Here is a 14,444-nt window from a genome sequence, read left to right on the forward strand (position 1 = left end):
AGAGGAGGCCCACTCTGGCTATTTTTAAGTAATATTTAAGCTAGAGCTTTGTCTGTTCCAACTATTATTAATGTTCAGCTTTTGAGCTCCAGGTTTCAGTACAATCCATCTTTGAATTGCACAAGGCAGCCATATAGTTCAAATAAAGTCCAACTAGAGGCCTAACCATACTAGCTACTTATGCCAAACAAGCACTCAGCTACTTTCAAATCATATCAAATTGTTTAGCACCAGTATATGCCTTGAATCTGCCATGGATTGGGTTGTGGATTTTCAGAGTTCCGTTGTTGCTCCTTCCAGTTTTGTTGAGGCACTGTCTCCCTCTGTGACATCATCCCTTGGAGATGGCGTCTGGATTGCCCAAGAAGACACCACCACCTCGTCTTTTGCTGAGGGAAAGGCTGAAGCCAAACACTGTGAGTGGCCACTGGGGCTGTGTTAAGGCTGGCACCTGCCCTGGTGTCCCTGCTCTCCCTGGCCCTGTTGTCCAGCAGCGCTGTGAAGCTGCAGAGCCCCTCCCCAGCCCTCTGTGCCGTGCTCCTGTTGCTGGGGGCTGTCCTGGTGCAGCAGGGAACACTGTGGGATGCTTCAGTTGTGTCTTGCCTGGCTGTGCCAGTGGAGCCAAGTGAAACCAATGTACAGCTGAAGCCCTGTCCCTTTCCCTTTGCCACAGGAATTCCTTCTGTCAGACTGGGCACTCACCTGTGCTGCTCTGACCATCCTGCCCTTGGCCACCCGGGCATGTGGGGGAGGGAAAGCTCAAATTCTGCCCAAAGCCTTGAGAGCCATGGCTGTTCCCAGCTGGAAGAGCTTCCAAAGCAGCTGTTCTCTCCCAGCTCCTGTGGGCACAGATCCAGCCCTGCAGGCAGCACTGGAGCCAAAGCCACAAAGGTCCCTTGCTGTCTGGAGCTCTCTTGGCTGAAGATGCCCCAGTGCTGAGGCTCTGTCAAGGAGATCCCTCTGTTTTCTTCTGTGGAGGGCTCTGTCAGCCCAGACAGAGAAAGCAATTTAACAGGGAGAACCAAAACCTGGACACATTCCTGTGCACCTCCCTCTTGGTACAGCTTTGTTTTCTTGCATCTGTTGGACTCAGCCAGCAGCGATATCTCCCTGCTGTGAGTTCTGAGTGTTGTGCAGGGATGGAGTTCAGGCAGTTCTGAGAGCTCCTGCCCATTTTCTGGAAAGGTCACTGCCTCAACCCAAGGAAATGTAAGAGGAAACAAATGCCCAAAGAGCAGAAATCCCCAACCATGTCCCATCCAATCCCAGAGAAGCCAATAGGACAGAGCCATGTGGCTGGAGTGTGTGTATTGCACTCTGTATTATTAATTTACTGATGCTAAGGATTTCAGCAGGAAACTTCCAGGGCTCCCAGGACTGTCCTAGTGGCTGTGATCACAAGTTATTCACCAGTGCCACTTGTTCCAGAAAAGCCTCTCTGAACAAGCCATCTCTGAGGCTCTAGCTGGTGTATTTTTGCCTTTCAGCTGCTTCCCTCTAAGTTCCAGAGGGAGAAGATTCCCAGCAGGAAGAAGGAGGCCAGTACTGGGGGGAGTATTCTGCCCAGAACTGGCCCATTTCCAGACAGGAGTGAGACTCGTCCAAAGGTAGCCTTTTCCTGCTCTTTTCCTTTCTGTTGAACATGAAGTTTGAAGGGGGTGTGTGCTTGTGACAGGCTTGTCTCCAGCAAAACACCTCAGTGTCCAGGTGCTGTTGTCATTGCACACTGCTGGGAGGGGTGGACTGGGAGTCCTGATGTGCACAGAGCAACACAAATAACCTCTGCTGAAGCTGCTGGGCTGTGCTGGAGTGTAGCTGCCATTGCTAACAGGGGAAGGCTGGGGACACAAAGGCACAACATTGCCATTTGCCATTCTCCTGCTGAGAGAGCCTCCTCTTGCTTTGGTGTGGTCACCATCAAATGCTTGGGGTCACAGGATTCCCTCCAGAGTGGCAGCGTTGGCCTTTGAAGGCCAAGGATCTGCAGGAATTACTTCAGATTTAACAAAAGAAATTGCATTCCTGCTTTGGGCTGGAACAATGTGTTGGACCCTGATGGGGTGTTAGATTTTGCAGGCTGCCAGATGTGCAGGGGACTGGTCCTGGGCAGAGGGGAATGGATGTTCTTTATCTGGATCAGTGGCTACTTAGAGGTGTGTTTAAAGCTGCTTTTCTGGCAGGACTGGCCCAGTAGAAAGCACAGTCCAAAGGGGCAGGTGACCGAGGTGGGCTGTTGAGCAGGAAATTGGCAGCAGGAGACATGGAACAAAGTGGTTAAGGATTGCCCTTGAGAGGGGCATTGGGAACACCTCAGGGAAGGGCACAGCTAAGGGCCAGTGTGCTGCAGCCACTCCCTTCAGCAGAATGTGTCTGCTGTGAAGTCCCACAGGAGACCTGCTGGTGTCCCTGCAGTGACAGCAGTGTGGCTGGAGCAGGCAGACAAAGCAGGGGAGAGTTTTCTCAAAGCAATGTCTCTGCTCCAGAAGCATTTGCTGTTGTTGTGTCATTCCAGACGTGCCTCTACAGTGGCATTAAATAAGATAGCAGTAATGACAAGAAAGCACCCATTTAAAACTCCTGGGAAATGGAGATACCAACTGTCATGGTCTGCGCCTGGCGAAATGCCAGTGCTTCCATGAGAAAACCTCTTTTCCTGGTATCTACTGTGAGATGTGATCAGAGATAGAGCAGAGCAGGCTCCAACTTACGATTGAAAGGAAAAAAAACTTTATTAACATAAAACTACAGGGAAAAAACACACAGAACACAGGATGAAAACCCTCCAAATTTCCTCCTCCTCCCCCCACCAAAAATTTCCTAATTCCGTTACCACCCTTTGGATAATCAATTCTCAATTCTTTGAGAAGAGAGGAGTCCCTCTTGCACTACAGACTTCACCCAGGAAACAGGCGAAACTTCTCGTGTTTCTGTGTCACGTGTGGCACCGCCCGGAGAACATTTTGCCATCGTGACCTCTTCCTTCCATGTCCAGTGCTCTCACCACTGCACATGGACCAGAGCTGCTTCTAGGGTTTTTTCTCTTTAAGGATGCTTTGTCCAGTTCCAAAAAAGAGCACAGTCCCTCTCCTTTTGGGACACCTGTCCCTGCCATGTTTCACCCCCTGGGGCTGAGGGGTCTCTTGAACAGAGATCATCTTCCTCTTCTTCTTCTTCGAAGACGGAGGGCACCACCACAACCCTCCTCCACCCTTCGTCTCTGTTCACACACTCTCACATCACCGCACTCTCCTGGCTCTGAGCCACTGCCTACCCCAGAATGCAGTCTCTGTGTCACAGGAACTCAAGGGTTCTGTCCATAGCTATCCAAGAAAAGTCCAGCCAAAAGCCACTCCATCATCTCCTCCCACCTAGAATTCTTCTCAACTTCTCTCAATCTCACCAACTCCAGGATGAATCAGCATTTGCAAGGTTTCCATCGTCCCAAGAAGGGTTAAAAGTCCCAGGCTCTGCCGGTTTGGTTCATGAACTCCCATGGCTGGCTGCCCTGCTGGGCACCCCCCCCTTCTCCTTCACTCCAGCCGCGCTATCACAGGCACAGGCTGCTCTCTCTCTCTCTCCCTCCGGGTGGGGAATGGGGGATGGCTGCCCGAAGCCCTGGCAGTGCAATGCTCCTCCACCCTTCGGCCCAGGCCTGGCCTACATCCCTCCGCATCCCTCCGGCCGCATGGCTCCCCTCCCCCCTGCCCAGCTCCGAGCTGGACAGGGGAGGTCTCCTCTGGTCCAGGACCGGAACTCAAAAGGAACTTCCAGTGGGAGTTCACAGCTTTTAACCCCCTGTGTTCTCAGAGGCGTATCCATGCCCTCAGTGGACAAACCAGGTGCCAATATTAAAATCTGGACACCGATTGGCGTGACCACACCATCCCAAAAAAAACCATTTCCCCTCAAACCACAACACCAACTCTACTTTTACCCAAGTTGCTGAGAAAATAACTGAACCCTACCCTCATTCAGCATTCACCTCCCTTGTCTTTTGATTTTCACCTCATCTGTCTTTTTATTTTTGCCTTTCCTTCTGTTTGAAACACACTAACTTTTAAGTACAATGAAAGGGGACAAAATCATCAAAGCAAAAGAAAACTATTTATTAGTAAGGATTCAGCTGAGCCGGGTGTGTCTCCCTCCCCGAGAGCCAAGCACACACACACCCTCTGAGAAAATGGCAATCTTTCTGTGCCCTTTATACCCGGCTGGGGCGGTCCCTGTCCCCTTTCCCATTGGATGGGTACTCAGGAGCTTCCATTCTCTACTGACCACCAACTTTTCTGTCCCCTCCCCTCTCGTCCTACTTCCTTTTGGTCAGGTCTTCAACCCCGTCCCTCTCACTGCCACACTCAACATCCAACCTGAACAAATCCAAACCACAAACAACACACAGAACCAACAAATTCCATTCTTTTGCTTTATGACCTTTTGGCTTCAGCCAAATACCACCTCATCTCTCCCACCTCCTCTGGTCCTGTGCTCTTCTTACTGATAGGTCTAAGTTCTAGAGCAAAAAAGATATTTGCAGTTGTGTGGGCCTGCGTTTCCCTGTCTCAGAGTAAAGGACATCCCAGAATTGTTTCCCATGGAGTCTCCTGTAAATCCATGGGTTTTACTTACTCCATGAGTGCTCAGTCAGTGCCCCAGAGCTCTGTGACCACATAGGCACAGGGCTGTGCTTAAGGGAAGTGCTGCCTGGCATTGTGGAGAAAGAAACCTGGAGAAATAGATGCCAAACGAGCAGCTTGGCCTGAGCCTGCTCTGTGTGGCCCAGCAGCTCTGGATCACTCAGAGCAGAGGTGGGTGAGCCACTGTTTGCCCAGTGTGGGCTGGGCAGACGTGCTCGCCCAGAGTCTGTACTTCCCTGGGGATCAGTGGAAGATTCTCCTTCATGAACCTTCCTCCCAGCAGCTGAAGCTCTCCCTGCTCTCTCTCGCCTCTCCAGCTGCCGTCAGCTGCCCCGAAACAGAGCTGGTTTGGGGTTTCCCCACCAGAGGTGGTATTTCAGAACTTCGTCGCTCGGGAGATCTCTGAGATGGAGCTGTCTCTCATTAATAAGGACAAGGTAAGTGCTGGCACCCGGAGCTTTAACACTGTGCTGGAAGAGGAGAGTGCTGTCATTCCCTGGGTGTACAGCAAAGCAAGTTGTCTGCTGCATCACATGCAGAAGAAAATATCTCAGCACCTTGTTCTGCAAGATGCTGGAAATCTTCCTGTGCTGGGAATTGTCCCCTGATTTTGGCCATGCAGTGATGGTGTCTATCCCAAAGGAGTTTCCTTCTCTTGCAAGCTCTGGATTGAGAGGAATGTTGAGGGCTGTACAGTTCTTTCCTGCTCTCCTGCTTTGCCTTGAGTCTGTCCCACACCCTGTGTCTCCTTGGTTAATCTTGGCTCCTGGTAGGAGTCTCTGCCTCTCTCAGCCAGTTTGGCTCCCTTTGTGCAGTTCACAGTCACAGCTCAGGGGCTGAGTCTTCTGCACTTTGTGCTGGAATCACTTCTCATCAATGGCATTGGCACTGCAGGAGACGTGTTCTGAAAGAGCCCTGCAATCAGGCTGATGGAGCAGAAGCAGTGAGAGGCCTTTAGGTGCCACTTCAGGCTCCTGCTCAGCTTCATCCAGCTCTGCTCAGCTTTTCCAAAAGGAACACGGTGCTCTGCTTTCCCTTTGGAGAACCAGAGCGCATCCAAAGCTGTGTGCTCCTGGAGGTTTCCAGCTTCACTTGAAGAAATTTGGATTGTTTTGCAGTTTGCCAAGAGAGCTGAGAGGGGGGAAAAGTTGAAAAATGTCAGCAGTTGTGTTCCAGTGTAAAGAGGAAAACTTGAGACCACTGGAATTTCAGTCAGGGAAAGATTTTCTCAAGGGGGGCTTGTGCCAAGAGTGGGCTGGTGGGAGGAGACAGGAGGGAGTTCAAATCATCTGGTTTAGACTTTTGGAGAGCATTTTGGTGCTCAGGGGTTGATGCTCTCAGTGTGCCAGAAAATGCATGTTTGCTGTGTCTGTGAATGCCAGAGGGCAGAACCTGGCCTGCTGGCTGCAGGCAGGAATGCCCAGCAGCCCAGCCTGCCTGCACAGGCAGCAAGAAGGCCTGGAGAGCCAAGACTGGCTTTTCATCCTGGAACCACACTGTCAGTCAGTGCTGGTCATGTTTCTCCAGGCAGAAAAGGCCTTTGAAGCCCATAGTCAACAGGCAAAGCCTGTCTGTGTTTCTGTCACTTTTGGCAAGCTAATTGCTCTCATGGTTTTATGATTCTTCCTTGCTGCTTTACTGTTAATTGCAATTCTCTTTGCCATCTCCTTGTTTTAGGGATTGTCTTGCTGTGTTCCTTCCCTGTTTTGCTTTTCAGGTTTGCTTTTCTTCCCAGTAAGGCCACAGTGCTTGGTCTCCTCTCTTGCTGCTCTGCCTGCCTGACTGTATCCCCACAACTTCCCTACCCAAAGCTAATCTGCTAGAAGGGAATTTCTTCCTTCCCCCAGGACAATGTGCTGGTTTGCTTTCAGGTAGCACATTCCCCCTCTGGAACATGACAACTGCATGGCTGTGTGCAGGCAGAAGCCAGCAGGTTTTTTGGCCTTGTTGAATAGGCAGATGACTTGGTTCAGGTGCTCTGTCTCCATCCTCCTGGTGCTGACCTGCTCAGCCCTTCCTTGCCAGCAGGCACTGCCCTACTGGCCGTGGCCAAAATGCTGGAGGCAGACAGAAGGGATTCCAGTTCACCCTTGTGAAGGATGTGCCTGTGCCTGCAGAGCTGAAAGTGCTTTGGGAAGGGGCCAAGGAGGGATGCCAGCAGGGCACAGACAGGTCTCCTCTGGTCCTGTTGGCACAAGTGGCACAATGATCATTTGGTGTCTTTGCTGCAGATTCCTTGGCTGGTGAAGGTGTCCATGGAGAGCTGCCCTTATTTCCAGCTGGCGTGCCCCAGGGATGTGTACCATGTGGTGCCAGCAGGCGCCTCTGCCCCTGTGCGCATCCGCTTCAGCCCCGCCGAGAACAAGGTGAGAGTGGAGGAGCCAAAGCACAGAATGATCTGCACAGCCATTGTTTTCCCTGCACTCTGGCTCCAGCCCATTGCATGCTGTGAGCTTGGCTCCAGGCCGTGGGCAGGCAGCCTGCAGCCAGTCACACCTTGGCCCCTGCTGGCAGGCACTGCAGCCAGGCCTGACAGGCTCTGCTTCCCCTCCCTGCACATCCCTGAGCATTGCCAAGGGAAGATGCAGAGGAACAGGATGGAAATGACAGAGGGCTGTTGATAGATGTTGGGCCATCTCTAGGTCTAGGGGAAGGGGTTTCATTATGATGGAAAACACCAGAGGAACCAAGAGGTCAGAGAGCTTTCCTCCTTGCTGACTGGCACCAGCTTCCCTGCCTGCCCCTGGGCTGGAGCAAAGACGGTGCTTTTTCACCCCCTCTGCTCTCCAGCCTTGCAGCTGTGCTGTCCCAGAGCACAAGCGAGCATGGTACAGCTGCAGGGCCAGGGCAGAGGATGTGCTGTGCCCGTGAGCCCGGCCTGGCACAGGCACACTGGGCTCTGGGTGCCCTTGGTCAGCAGGAGGTTGCTGAGCTGCAGGGGACTGGGACACCTGCCTGAAGGAGCTCGTGCCGGGCAGGTACAAGCTGCAGGCAGAGCTGTGAGCCCAGGGCTTGTGGCAGTGACACTACTGGGGCTCTGTCTTCATGCCTGTCCCTGTGCTTGCTCTGTCAGCTGGCACCCATCCCGTGACAAAGGTGCTTTTGTGGGGAGGTTTGAACAGCAGTGCTGAGGCCCTGGCAAGTCTGATCTCAGTGCTGGGATCTGGAGGGTTCATGTTCTGATCTGGAGGCTTGTTCATAGGGAAGGGTTTAGGACATGGCATGGAAGGGAGGAAACCTTGCAGGGAAACAAAGAGAGGCCCTTTCCAACAGCATCCTGCTACCTCTTGGCACTGTTCTTCTCCTGGCTTGGTTGGAGAGGCAAAGTTAGAGAGGAGTTCTGAGCCAACTGATGTTTCTACAGCAGGCCAGAGGTGCAGGATCTCTTTGGGTGCAGCTGTTTTCTCATCTTCCTTTTGCTGCTTAGAGCCAGTTGAAGACTTTGTCCTATTCTCAGACAGTTGGAATATAGAAACCTAGAGGAATGTCCTGTGTTCCCAAGCACCATGTTCTTTAGAATGAACTTAGGAATTGTTTAACAATCATTAAAATTTAGAGTAAAATTGTGGTGGCCTAGGGTATGGGTATGACCTAGTGATACAAGAGCTGAATGCCACAGAGATAGGTTTTGCAAAAGTGCCCCGGTGCCTTTAAAATGTGACATATTAGTAGAACTTAGTGCTCATTTTAGGGTGCAATAGGTAAATCGATGCCCTTGGAGCATCAATTTACCTATTGCACCCTAAAATGAACAATAAGTTTTTCTTCTGCCATGGGGATGGCACTAAATGCCCTGTGCTGAGGCAGTTTCTTTTCCTGCAGGATTATTGCCACCAGCTGGTCTGCATGACTGCAAGGGAAAGGATCATTGTGCCAATTCGGGCCATTGGTGCCCGAGCTGTCCTGGACTTCCCTGCCCAGCTGGATTTCTCCAAGTGTGCAGACCAGGGCAGCACCCAGAAGACTCTGCTGGTGCGCAATGTCGGTACCCAGGCAGCTCGTTACCAGCTGAGCACCCAGAGGTGAGGCAGCTCATCTGTCCTTGTGCAAAACACCTTTGGGGGACAGCAGAGCTGGGAAAGAGCAGCAAAAAGAACCAGAGCATTGCAGCTGCTGCCCTGCAGCCTGTCTGGAAGGGAGCAGGATGGATGGCATCTGCTCTTGCTTTCTGTGGCCTTGGAGCTTTCTCTGTCCCAGATTTGCTGGAGGCTGCTGGAACATGTTGGTAGCTGGCTTGCACCCTCCTGAGCACAAGCAGCTTCTGAAATGCTTCCTCAGCACTGTCAGCCAAATAGACCCATTCCCTGAGAGGCCACAGGCACGTGGCTTTCCAGTGGTCCTGGAGGGGACCTCTGGCAATCATCTGAGCAAACACACTGCTCAAAGCAAGAGCAGAGTCTGGGGACTGCAAGGTGCCATTGGGAGATCTGGACCTGGCTTTAGATGCCATAGAAGGGAACAAACATATCAATGGACCTAGCTAAAAAGCAGGAAAAAACAACGTGTTTTTCAAGAAAACCCCCTCCGTCCCTTATCTTTTCTGCCTGTCAGTTGCAGTAGTGATTCATTGAGAGGATGGATCTAACAGGGTGAGAAGTGTCTTAAGGAGTAGCTCACAATGAACAGAGAAAAGGCCAAAACTGAGCTTGCCAGCCCCATCTCTTGGCAGTGGTTTTCATTTGGTTATTACAGTGTCAGGGATGTCTCCTGCACAGCTCTTCTGTGGGCTCAGGGAACAGCTTAGTGCTGTTGGCTGAAATTCAGAGGAGTTGAGAGATGACTGCTACAGCAGGAACAGAAGAGTCTGGTGGGTCCAGCCCAGGGTGGGATGTAGCAGGTGAAGGGGCTGAATTGCACTCAGTTTTTTCGGCCTGAAACTGAGTCCTGGACTTGGCTGGATCCTCTTCTCCTGATAATTTGAAAAAAAGAAGACACCTTCTTTCTCAGGCAAGCCCTGAAGTCACCTCCAGGAATGTTCTTCCCATCCTGCCATCTGAGGGCAGGAGCATGTAACAGGGGGCAGGAGTGGGAAGGGAATGGAATGGAAGGGAGTGCTGAAGCCTGGCCAGGGATTCCCCTAACTGGCAACTTCTCTGTTCTGATGAAATTTCTGGCAAAAGACTAAGGGAAGAATCCTGTGCCTTGCCCCCAGCAGGCACTGATCCCCCGAGCCCCAGCAGAGAGCTGCAGCAGGGCTGGCATCAGCCCCGGGGCAGATGCAGGAGCACGTGCACTGATCTGGCTCTGGGGCTGCTGGGGCCTTGTCTTTCCTCCCCTCCCTCCAAAGTCTCACGTCCAGCCCATAAACATTGCTGGCCCAAGGCTTCTCCACCAGCCAGCAGTGATGTTCTCCCCAGTGGCAATGGGAACAGCTCAGCCCATCATTGCAGCAAGAGGTCCTTCATGAGCAGAACCTGAAGCAAGTTCATCAGCTGTCACTGCTGACATGAGCAAAGCTCAGCTTGCCAGATGTTCCCTTTGTTTTTGTGTGTGATGCATTCATCACCAAAGTCCCCAGAAGACACTTTGAAGTGACAGATTGACCAGCAGCAAAGCACCAAGGCCAGGAACTTTTGTTTGCTCAGTGGGGCTGTAGAAGAGCACAAAGCCCAGCAGCTGCTGGGCAGAAGCACTTTTCCCCTGGGCTGTCCCTGAGCATCAAAGCACAGAGTCTTGTGTTTGTCAGGCAAGAGCTCTTTACCTGGTGATCAATGCTGATTGCTCCTGGTAAATCCAAAGTGCACCAACACAGTTGCATAATTATTTCCAACACATTGCACAGAGTTTGTCTGGTGGGCCAAGCAAGCAGTTACCAGCCTGCATGACAACCCAGAGTCCCAGACTGCATTGCTGGTAAATACACAGAAACCTCCTGTTCTGTTTCCTTGATGTGCTCCTGCTGATGGTGCTTCATTGAGCTGGGATTGTACCCTTCGGACTGTAAATGGCATCCTCCTTTTGGGTCTTGTTTCCAGGTCACTGTATTGCTCTAATCTGCAGTTGCACTCTTTCAGAGTTTTGATTGCTCCTTTTCTTAGAAAAGGAAGCTCTCATTGAAATGCTGATAAAATGTGTCTTTTTGGCTAAATCAGGATGTTTTCAATGGAAAAGAAACCAAAGAACCACACTGCAACAGTAACTATTCCTTGGTCTTCAGGGAATAGTTCCTTCTCCCTGTCTGATTGCTAGGCTGTAATCTGCCAGGACAGGGAGTGCCCTAACGTTTGCATCTCCTGAGATGAGGTTCATAGGCAGCAGGAAAAGAGAAATTCCTGAGGCAGTCAGTGTTAAGTTGTCATGCAGATAGCTCTGAACCCTCTCTGTGCTCTTCAGAAACCATTCTCTGATGGGATTGGTGGCAGTGGGACCCTTGAGCCTCATTGCAGAGAGCTGGATGCAGAGTATGGGGGAGCTGAGGTCATTTTAGCCCCAGGATCTGGTGAGGGCTGGATCTCCTCAGCAGTGGCTCAGTGGCTGTTTCTGATGCTGTCTGTTCTGGCTGTCTTCTGCTGCCTGTGCTTGGTTTGCTCCCTGCTTGCCCCAGGGAGCTGCAGTGAGCTGCAGTGCAGAAGGAATCTCCTGGCCAGGTGTCCCCCCAGCCCTGCTCCCTCTCTCTGTGTTGCAGTCCTTTCTCCGTGGTGCCGGCCACAGGAGCTCTGGGCGCTGGTGACACCGTGCAGGTGACAGTGGGATTTCACCCGCGGGCCAGCGGTGACCACTGGGGCTCCCTGGCAGTGAGCTGCAGCACAGGTGAGTGCTGGGCCCTGCACGGGCACAGGACAGTTCTGCACCATGGCTCCCTGCTGTCCCATCCCCTGCATTCCCTCCAGAGGTACCTCCCCTGCTCAGCTTCACCCCAAAGCAAACTGAGAACTCCTTGGTCTTTAGGGGCTTGAGAAAGTGAATCTCCTCTAACAGGCAGAGATTTTGGACTCCTGTTGTGCTGGGAGTTGCTGAGTGGAGGAAAGAGGATCCCTGATTCTCCACTCCCATGTGGCTATGCCTGGCTGAAGTTTTATTTGATTCCTGGGCAGTGCTGTAGGTGAGGTCTCCATCAGACTCTCTCCAATGCAGTGGATTTCTTGCACACCTCTGTCCCATGTGTGTCTTCTCCCCTGGCTTGCCACAGACCCTTTTTCTCTGTGGCCCTTACACATAGATGTAGTTTCTGTCTAACAACATTTTCAGGTGCTCTAGTTCTTTTTTTTTTGTGACAAACCCAAACAAATTTTTCCCTGTCCCCATTTCCCAGGCTGTTCCTGCTGTTGCAAACCTCTCACATCTGTCTCCCATTTGATTTCTAGACTGAGGAATCCCATTCAGTCTTAATGGAGAAGCTGCTCTGTACTTACTCATCTTTGTCCCTTTTTTATTTCATTTGCAATGCTGCAGCTTGGTTTTTCAGATCAGAACAATATCAAATATTTCAAGACTGATGTGGCTGTGGCTTTGGCCAGGGAGATGATGATGATGATGATGATGATGATTTTCATGGTGTTCATTTTGCAGTGGTTTGTCACATTGCAGAGCCAGGCTGGTTGTGTTTCCTCCCCTGTGTCCCCTCCTGCTGGGGGCTGTCACTTCACTTGTTCCTCTGGGCCTCCTTTTGCTGCCCACCTGCCCCCAGGCATATTTGCTGGTCAGCAACAAGGGATCCAAGGGATCAGGAGAGACAGAGTCTGGTGGGATGCCCAGGGAGAGTCTGGGCAAGGCAGGACTGAGCAGGGCTCCTCAGCCCTGTCACCTGAAGGACTTGGATGCAGAAATCCTGGTGATCTGAGTGGTCACCGGAGCACATGGACCAATCTCCCTGTCCATACTGTCACCTTGGGGCTAAATCTCCACAAACACCCTCAGAAATAAGGTGTTTAAGGAGCTGCTCAGGACATCCCCACATTCTACACACAGAGATGTCAGGATGGGATAAATGGACTGATCCACAGAACTCCTCATTCAGCTCAAAACTGTGACACTTTCTTCTGTGCCCTGTGATTTGCTCCGTTCCTTGTGCTTCCATCAGGCAGTGAGCTGAGCAAAGACTCCCCTTTGCTTTGTTCCAGGGGAAGAAATTATCCACACAAAGCTCCACGGAGAAGCTGTGGATGTCAACGTTGGGCTGAGCACAAGTTCCGTGGAGCTTGACAAGACTTTCATCACCATGTCAAGCCACAGAACTGTGTTCATTGAGAACAGGAGTAACATCACAGCCCACTTCCAGTGGAAGGCTTTTCCTAGTGAGGAAGAAGAGAATGAAGAGAAGAGGAGGTTGGTTTGAAAGATGCATTTCAGTGAGATCCATGGCCCAAGACTGAAGCTAATGTTTGGCCTCAGGGGGGTGTTGGTGCTTTTGAAGGGTTAATGCCAAGCAAACCATCCCTGGCACTGGGGTGTGTGTCCCTGGCCTTCAGGAGCTCAGCACTCAGTATTCCAGTTCCATTGATACTCCAGCCAGGGATGGCATTTTGGGAAGGAAAGGTTGATTGTGATGAGTGGATTTCCTCAGGTTCTCATTGGGCTCTTGTCTCTCTAATCTTCTTCCTACATGACCTGGCAACATCCCTAAACATTTCCTGAATTGCCAGCCCCTCTTTCCAAAGGTGATACACCCTCTTCTTTCCCTTAGTTCCTTCAAAAGCATGGTCCAGGAGAAGATGGCAAAGGTGCCAGAAGACCCCATGCTGTTCTCCCATGACATTTTTTCCATCGAGCCAATGGTAAGTGATAGCTGAGAACCTCATTTTCCTCCTCCTCCTCCTCTTCCACTTGCTCCTCCCAAGACCCCTGCCCCCGTCCCCCTTCCCCCGGCTGCAGTCACTGGGCAGATCCTCAGCTGGCCCCATGTGGTGGGAGGGAGGACATGGAGTTTCTGGAGTGGCTGCAGAGCTCCCTGCTCAAAGCATTTGTGCCCTGCAGGCTCAAGGCAGGGCTGGGAGCCTGACAAAGCCGAGCTCTGCTGCCAGGCTCGAGCTGCTCAAGGCACTGTGTGTGTGTCCCTGCAGTGTCACAGGGAGCAGTTATTGCAGGCAGGGGCTCCCCCAACACGTGGGGTTCAGCAGAGGCTGTTGGAGCACTGCCAGCTCACACACTGACCTGAAGCTTGCCACGGTTCCCTGGCAAAAGGAGGTCAAATTCAGCCCAAGGGTAATGCCAGAAATGCCAATCCCCTCCTGTAAGCATGCCTTGCACTATTTCTGAGTCTGCCTTCCAGTGTCATCTGTGAGCCTGGACACCAGGGTGCAAGGCTGAAATGGGCCTTTGGAGTTCTCCTGCACACAGGGACACAAAACCTTTTCCTTTTCTGGTGATGCAAGCAAACTGCCACGTGCTACCATCAAGCTGAGCCCTGATTCTGAGTGCTGGCATTGTGAGAGATGATGAGTACCTGGTGTGTGCACAGTGCAAAATCCCTTCTCATCTTGGAGTAAAGCCCAGAATAATCCCAACCTCTGCTTTCTTTCAAAACAGCTTAACTAATATTTGCATTTCAAGGAAGGGCATCATGTTCTCTTCTTGATCACTCCTATGGCCCATCTAAGGCCAAGAGCCACCAGTGCACAGGGGCAGTTGCATCCCACTGTGGCTGCCAGCAGCATGATGTGAGCAAGAGCTTGTGTCAGAGCAGCAGGAATCTTGTGGAGAGTGGGAGCTGATCAGCTGAGCATTGAGAGCTTCCAGCGTTGGGTTGAGCTGGGTTTGGAGGGTTTCCTTGGCTCCTTGGGTTGTTCACTCATCACTGATGCTCTCAACAAAGGCTTACAGGAGTGTGGTTGCAAACAAGCAGTGTGAAGTGTGCAGAGCAATGTTTTGCTG

General features: G+C 51.7%; 1 protein-coding gene across 1 annotated transcript in view; it reads left to right on the forward strand.

The window, feature by feature from the left end:
• Nucleotides 1-344: 344 nt before the first annotated feature.
• The window catches only part of LOC132334664 (hydrocephalus-inducing protein-like), a 29,173-nt gene continuing 15,073 nt past the window's right edge, over nt 345-14,444 (forward strand). Inside the window, exons 1-5 of the mRNA XM_059860754.1 lie at nt 345-416; nt 4,952-5,071; nt 6,866-7,000; nt 8,457-8,656; nt 11,260-11,368. Of these exons, the coding sequence (XP_059716737.1) occupies nt 345-416; nt 4,952-5,071; nt 6,866-7,000; nt 8,457-8,656; nt 11,260-11,368 (636 nt within the window). The remainder of the gene's footprint in view (nt 417-4,951; nt 5,072-6,865; nt 7,001-8,456; nt 8,657-11,259; nt 11,369-14,444) is intronic.

The sequence above is a fragment of the Haemorhous mexicanus genome, chromosome 16 (genome assembly GCF_027477595.1).
Source record: "Haemorhous mexicanus isolate bHaeMex1 chromosome 16, bHaeMex1.pri, whole genome shotgun sequence".
Lineage (NCBI taxonomy): Eukaryota > Metazoa > Chordata > Aves > Passeriformes > Fringillidae > Haemorhous > Haemorhous mexicanus.